Here is a 7,681-nt window from a genome sequence, read left to right as displayed (position 1 = left end):
TATGCTGTTTGAATGTTATAATAAATCTGTCTTTTCATTCATTATCTGAACAGTCTCAGTTTTTATTCAAAATGTAAATATTCTCGTTTGGGTTTTTTGCGACTTTTTGTAGAACGTGATTGATTCAAGGTCATTTAAGCAGACGCTAAATTTTAATACGTTTTGTTTCATAACTGCGATACAGAAATTTTTCAAATGCACTGTCAAGCTTAGTTTTACCCAGTCAAGATCACTCTAGATGAACACATACCAATTTCCGATCAAAAATATATTCACGCACATATTAATTCGAACGTTTTTTTTCTTGTACAATTATTCTAGCTAATTCAATAATAATAATTATAATTTAATGTACTCACCCCACACAACTGGCGAAGCCAACCAATGCAGACGCCGCAAAAATAAAAATCAAAAGCGGCGAAATTCGCTGCATTTTATTTTAAAATTTCGTTTACAGAAAAATAAGAATGATGTACACTTTTCAATGTGTTTTTAACTGGAGTTGAGAGAAATGAAATGTCGGCTCAAAATCTCTAGCAAAGTGTGAGATATTTGATGTCAATATGTCGACTGAATTTGAATGTAAAAAACGAGATATTTTTATATAGAAAAAGTATATAATCTGTTGACCACTATCACCGACGTATCGGTTCGATGTTGTTGTCGTGGCAAGAACGAAACAAGACCAAAGATCAAAACAACAAAAATGTACAATTAACAAACCAAAAAATGACGATTGTGCTTCAAGACCGAAGCAGTTGATACATGACTTATGTAAGATTGTCTCAAAGTCAGACTAACACGATTTATGTTAGAATGGACAATCGACACGGTACACGTATATATAGAATACACTACAACACAAAGCTGTATATGACACATGAATTAGCCAATTTATGAATAAATATGATAAGTAAAGACGAAAACAATGTGAGTGTCACGGCAATATGTTAGTATTTTTGTTTTCGTTTTAACAACATGCATGTTATGAATCAATATTCGGACACCGGTTGTACATATACACATTGACAAATTTACTTTATACAGCTCACTACCATACGTACACACACCGGCCACAAAGATTTAATCTAGTCAATTAGCATATTTTTCTCTCGTTCTCGTCTCTTTTTCGCTTCGAGTCAATTTAAAAATTGTTCGGTATGCTGCTCTCTATCATTCTTTGTGATTTGTTTTCAACTTGGGATTCCCGGTGATTTAAATAAATTGACTTATTTTTTCATTGATTCAATATGTGTTTGCTTTTATTATTGATGAACAGCAATATAATTAGAAATACAAAGATTTTTTCTCTGAAATTTGACTAACTTTTTATTATTATATATTTGTATGCGACGCATGTGTGTGTGTGTTTTTTTAATCATATCAAATGATGTTGTTGTATTGCGGTGCACTGTAAAATGCAGTTGCACGATCGCCTAAAAATGAGTAGGAAAGATAGTTGTTTTTGTTATCTTGATTTGTTGTTGACGTGAGTTGGAAAAAAAAAAATATCAATATTATTTTTGTTCACTTTACTCACTGCTGTCATAGTAGTCGTAAACCGAGATGGGAACTGGCTTTTGTTCGGCTATTTTGTGCGCTCTGAATGCATCAAATACGGGGCAAATTTCTTTATTTATTTCGAAATTATCAAAATACACAATGAATATGGTGTCAGCATTTTTCGTTTCGACTTTTTTCACATTATATGAATTGGATACATTGATTAATGTATCGGATTCGGCAACATAACCACTGGGCAAAGCTACTTCCAGGATCACCATATTTGTTCGTTTCTCTTTACTTTTGATCGGTTCATATCTGTAACATGAATTTTTGAGACAAAAAAATTTATAATAGTGTCACTACAACTACAACTCACATGTAGCCATTTGGAAAAAGTGTAGAATGTTCAGGAAATAAAAAAAAACCCGAGATGAGATATAGGCAAACAAACAAATAAAAAACTACATGCAAATTGTATGATACAGAAACTTTTTTCAAATCAAATTTATACAAATAAAGTTGATAATTACGTGACGCAAACTTGTAGCTTGAGGTAAGCTTCATTCGAATTATTCAGTGTATTTGGTTTCAATTTGAACGATGGCTCCATTTCGATTTTGTTTGTATGATATTTATATGATAGCTGAAATAGTGCAAAACCATGTCCATTTGCAGTGATATTGATTGCACGAATGGTTGACGGTAATTCGTGCGATTGATAAATCAAAGCGTTTTCTGGATTAACATTGAAATATGTGTGATTTGGTAAATTATCAGTATGCACCATAATTTCAATATTATTATCGCGAATCGAAATTCGTTCGGCAAATTTGGCTAGGGCTTGTAATCCCATCACCGTGTCTTGTGTACCAATAAATCCACCTTTATTATTGCGTTGACTCAGTAAAAACTTGAAGTACGGAAATCCATCGGCAAATTGACCACTTTCGAGTATCGCCAACAGTCCATACGACGTAATTTCGATGTTTAATGTTTTCGATGATCTATTTGTTGAATTTTTCGATGCTACCTCATATCTAGACAACCATTTTGTTTCATCTAAAACACATTATCATCATCATCATTATTATAATATAGTAAAACATTAAAAATAAAAATAATTATATCATGGCAAGTGAACCAGAAAAATATTTTGTGCAAAATAAAAAATTAAATTGGCAAAAAAAAAAATAATTATCTGTATGTTATCTGGAATTCAATCAAAAAAAAGAAACATCCTGTTGCTTCCGAATGTCAAAAATAAATGCGACGTGCAAAATCAACAAAAAGCGTCAAGTAACTTTGCTATATCGCTTCTCTATCTCATTCGCATTAAATTCGAGTGAATTGAATTTTGTAATACCTTTGGTTGTTGCTTTTTTCAATAGTTTAGCCAGAAAATCGTCTTTATTCGGATGGTCTGCCAGTTGCATTGCATATGCAGCCACAGCCAGTGCATAGATATCATTTATGTGATGTTTATGTTGTGCCTCAAGTGATTTTGTAATATAGTCAATGGCTTTATTTATAGTTTCATCATAAGTTGTTTCCACATCTCGATTTTCTAAAAATGCTGTCAATACGTATGCGGTTAATGCAACACCTTTACCCGAACCACCTTGCATTGCTTTGTGTGACACCGTTCCAATTTCGAGGAAACTTCCGTCTTTATTCTGTTTTTTACTCAACCATTTCAATGCGTCATCGATGATATTTTCATCGACATCAATGAATGATGCTGCCTGTCGAAACGATTTTGCAACGAATGCCGTTAACCATGTGCTGCCACTTTTATCCGATTTTCCAAATGCACTGAACGAACCATCGTTGTGACGATAAGTAAGCTCCCGCTGATAGCCTTTTTCCGTATACAATTTTATTTTTCGTTCAATGCCAGCCTTCAGTTGGCCAACCACTTTCAAATACTTTAAAATCACGATGTTCGGTACAAAATTCAACATATTCTGTTCACCACAACCGGATGGCAAGCGAATCAATTTGTTGAGATTTTTGATTGTACCGCCGAGCAAATCACCGACGCAATTCACATCGATTTTTAACGAATCCAATATTATATCATCGGGAATGTCAACGGTTAACATCGATTCAAACGATGTCACATCATTTAAATCGACAAATAAAGCTTTATTCTTGAACTTTGCAATTCCTTCCGGTTCAACGTGTAAAATTTGTACAATCGAATCGCCAGCAAGTGGTGATGTTGCTGTGACTTTTATTGAAATCGCACCGATTTTCTTCGGACGAATTTTAAACGATGTACTCGAACCATGATTTGAAACAATTGTAAGTTTCATCGATCGCTCTAAACTTGATGTCGTTTGATTTTGGTTTGTGTCTTCAATGAATTCAAATTCATTGTTGTTATTGTGAATTGTTACATCGGCGTCGGTATCGATTTCCATATAATTGAAAATTGCCACCGGAATCGATAAGATTTCACCAAGTTTCATCGAATATGGTAAATTCAATGAAACGAAAAATGGTTGAAACACCTCCAATACACGCGGTTTTTTTGTTAATCCAAGACCAGTTATCGGATCTATGGAGAATGCACTAATCACCCATGATGTTATTGTATCAGGCACATTTTGCTTCATACTATATGTTCCATTTTCACTGATGTAAAATTATTCAAAATGAATCAAAATCGAATTTCTGATATAGTTATTTCAAATTGCTCTCAATTAACTTACTCATCAATGTTGATTGTTTGCCAAAGCCAAGTTTCCGGAAAATCTTTTCGCATTTTTGGAACATGCGATGGTGCAGCAGTCGGAGGTTGAGATGGATGCCTTTGAATTTTACTCGGTTGATTGGCGTACATAGCTGATGTCAATGTTTCTGGATGTGCAACACCGGCTTTATTGAACAAAAGCGGTTTGTATGACTCTCGAATTATGGGATAGACTGAAACGCAATTGATTTAAGAAAAAAAAAACAACAAAATTCAAGCACAAATTCAAGAATGTTTGCAGACAACATACCATCTTGTTTTGCGTTTGTAAACAATATCATTCGTGTTGACTGTTACAATGAGATTGAAGAAATAGTGTTCAAATATTGTGTTTAACGAGACAGGTCGATTTGTGGTTGTCATTTTATTTACCTGAAAATCACCCCAATATTTATTATAAAAATATGGTGAATGTCCAAATGTTGTTAATCTTGCATTTCGTTCGTAGAATTGATATTGGTAGAGTTCACGTTCATTCCATGCATCTTCAATCGATAAATCGTTATTCTTTTTAAGCAATAAAACACTTTGATCGACACCAAGTAGTCCGATGCGTGATTTAGGTTTGGTTATGATATCAATGTTGACACTATCGCCCGGTTGAATGCGTGTTTCCGACAATTTTACTTTAATAAAATTGTTCAAATTGTCTCGTATGTCAATGTCAATTTTATTTGAAACAATTTCATCATTTTTGAAGTAATAAACAATGAGATGTGCCGTCGGCAACAAATCGAATGTGGCCAAAAAGTTAAAGACGTGATAATTTCGTTGTGGCACATCAAAACTATCCGAATAAACGAGTCGACCCTGGCTGATAATTTGATATGTAAAATGTTCAAGAATGTCGGTTGACTGAATCTCAACAAATATCTCTTTGTTCAAAGTTGGTCTGCAAAATGAAAATGGTAATAATTTAATATGTGCGACACGGAATGTTTGGGTGCGTGCGAATGTTCCTTTGTGGTATGATTTGTGCATAGAAATTGGCATTTTGGATAAACGATACACACTTCTTAGTTAATACTTTAATCTCTAAATTTGTCGGTTCAACATTGCTCGATGGAAACAGGTAGCCAATTTCGGCATCTTCGTCCATATATTTTGCCTGCAATAAAATTATCCTATTTTACGTGAAAATATAAACTATATGATATGTGTATTGTAATAAAAGATAAAGGATTCAACGGCAGACGCAAATTTGTCTAGATGAAAATCTCTCTCTCTTTCTCTCTCTCTCTGTGTGTGTGTGTCGTACGTTACCTTCAATATAAAACCACTTTCGTCTTTCTTCGATGTTGGAATGCTCACCAAGACCGTACCATTGTTAGATAGTTCATGTTTTGTGTATGTTTCACTAAGATTTTTATTATTTGGTATTTTCAAAATAACAATATCCCGGTTGACGACATAGTTCACATGAACGGGTTTATCGTCTTGATACGTGACAGCAACCATTACACGAACCGGTATGCCACTTTGAAATTGTGGATCGAGATCCAACGCTTTGATTTTATACCGCAACTGATGAATTGTTATATCCTTCGATGCACTTTGATTACGACCTAAAAGAAAGCATTTCTTTTCATTAATTCGTATTATCGTAATTCCGTCGCAAATTTTCTGTTCAAAGAACTCTTTATCTCTTTGCCGAATAAAAAAACACACGGATAATGTATGTACCTGTCAATTCTTCAACAACGACAGCAGACAGGGCGTACGTTGTGCTCCGTTTAAATTCATCCGGTTGAATGTGCAAATCATCGGTGATATCTAATTCGATGGTACCTTTGCCATCAATTGGGATTGTTTTAGCAACTGTGTCTGTTTCACGACGCGTCGACCATGCAAGGTAGCTTGTTGGTTTTACTGTTACGATTGCACGACCCTTCACCAATTTACCATACGTGTACTTCGATCGAATTATAGCACGTATTTTACCATCTTTAACATTGAAGTGCTCCGATGAATCGATTTTAACATCAAATTTTGGCAACACATACTCTTCGATTTGAAGTGTCTTACTTTTCACCTATTATTTGCATACACAACCATTTTAAATTACAATTCAACATTACAATATTTGCATATCGCATATAAAATGACTTGAGTGGCACATTACCTCTTCACCAACTTCGGCCGTAATTGTCCAGTCGCCAAGCACCGGTGACTCGGAAAGTGGTAATTCAGCCGAAAAGATGCCCGTATTTAATTGACTCTCTTTCCATTGTTTTATGCGATTTTTTTCCGAATCCTGTTGGGACACCGATATGTTACCAACATTGCTTTTATATGTGAATTTCAATATAATTTACCATTATGTACACTTTCAAGTGGCTATTATCCAATTCGATTGGCTTGAGATTGAAGTCAAGAACTAAAATGCGAAATTTGATTGATTCGCCCGGTTTATAAATCGCTTTATCCGTTTGTATGAAAATTGAGCAATTTTTCGATTCAACATTCAATAATGTGACATTTTTGAAAATAATTCCGTCAATGCCTTCGGCCGTAAATTTAAAATTATTGTTCACGATTAGATCGTCTACCGGTAAATTAATCAATTCGGTTTTGTCGGATGTGAGTGTTACTTCTTTTGTAACAATTGTATCGTCTTCATCTTCAATGCTCAATTTTATGGTGACCGGTGTGCTTTGATTGTGAATCGATACTGATACACGATAATCAGAATGTGGTCTCAAATTTTCGGACACAACGATTGTGTAAAATCTGAACAAAAATAAAACCAATTAAAATACTCTCTTTTGTTTGTTTGAAAAAAAAAAAAAAAATAACCGAACACAAATTTAAAATGCTGGTTAAAAATCAAAATCATACCCATCATCACAATGACAAATTTCAAAAAATGCAAGCACCCAAAGTACAGAGAGCACGACACGCAACATTTCAACAATAACTAAATATTATTTGCATTCCAAAGAGAAAGAGTTTAATGAACGATCAGCTAGAGAACAAATGAAGTAACGAACAGAAAGAGAAAACCTGAACCACATTTGTGATTAAGTTAGTGATATCTCTTCTTCAGGTTCTGATGCAGAAGAAGAAAAAACCAGTTTCGAATGAAACTTAAGAGAGAGAGAGAGAGACGTGCACAGAAAGAGCAAAGGCATATTGCAATTTCATGCAATGATAATGGTATTGACCCTGAAACATCGACATTCTATCCATCTGAAAATAGAATGGGACTTTTCTATATTCATTCAATTCCTTCCAACTTAATTTCGAAGAAGGAAAAAAATAACAAACCGGAGTTGAATCAATGTTATATTTAGACACATTGGTATAAAGTTCGCTTGTGATGCTGTTTACACCAAAAGAATTAAAAGTAAACAAAGCCAGAATTGAAAAACGACTCGGTTTATTTGCCATTGAAAATGGTTAAACCGCATATATGTGCCG

At 34.1% G+C, this 7,681-nt stretch overlaps 1 protein-coding gene across 1 annotated transcript; it reads right to left on the bottom strand.

Moving 5' to 3' along the window:
- Window positions 1-1,376: 1,376 nt before the first annotated feature.
- On the bottom strand, window positions 1,377-7,219 carry LOC116339302 (CD109 antigen-like). The gene is made up of 13 exons (XM_031765100.1): window positions 7,100-7,219; window positions 6,577-6,991; window positions 6,384-6,515; window positions 5,945-6,293; window positions 5,525-5,826; window positions 5,275-5,369; window positions 4,634-5,153; window positions 4,512-4,551; window positions 4,221-4,434; window positions 2,870-4,143; window positions 2,037-2,565; window positions 1,541-1,821; window positions 1,377-1,436 (listed from the first exon to the last, which is right to left on the bottom strand). Exons 1-13 carry the CDS (start codon window positions 7,165-7,167, stop codon window positions 1,384-1,386), a joined length of 4,272 nt encoding a protein of 1,423 aa, XP_031620960.1. The 5' UTR covers window positions 7,168-7,219; the 3' UTR covers window positions 1,377-1,383.
- Between the last annotated feature and the right edge of the window lie 462 nt (window positions 7,220-7,681).

This window comes from Contarinia nasturtii, unplaced genomic scaffold (genome assembly GCF_009176525.2).
Source record: "Contarinia nasturtii isolate CC-2019 unplaced genomic scaffold, AAFC_CNas_1.1 Cnas_scaffold_493, whole genome shotgun sequence".
NCBI classification, from domain to species: domain Eukaryota; kingdom Metazoa; phylum Arthropoda; class Insecta; order Diptera; family Cecidomyiidae; genus Contarinia; species Contarinia nasturtii.
The sequence above is the reverse complement of the archived record's forward strand: the minus strand, read 5'-3'. Positions and strand labels throughout refer to the sequence as shown.

Bases quoted from the DNA above. Each gene is read 5' to 3' on its own strand.
- LOC116339302 (XM_031765100.1), bottom strand. From the start codon at position 7,167: ATGTTGCGTGTCGTGCTCTCTGTACTTTGGGTGCTTGCATTTTTTGAA. The intron at 6,992-7,099 runs GTATGATTTTGA...ATTTTTGTTCAG, and splicing joins ATTTGTCATTGTGATGATGG to ATTTTACACAATCGTTGTGT. The intron at 5,370-5,524 runs GTAACGTACGAC...ATTTTATTGCAG, and splicing joins AAAGTGGTTTTATATTGAAG to GCAAAATATATGGACGAAGA.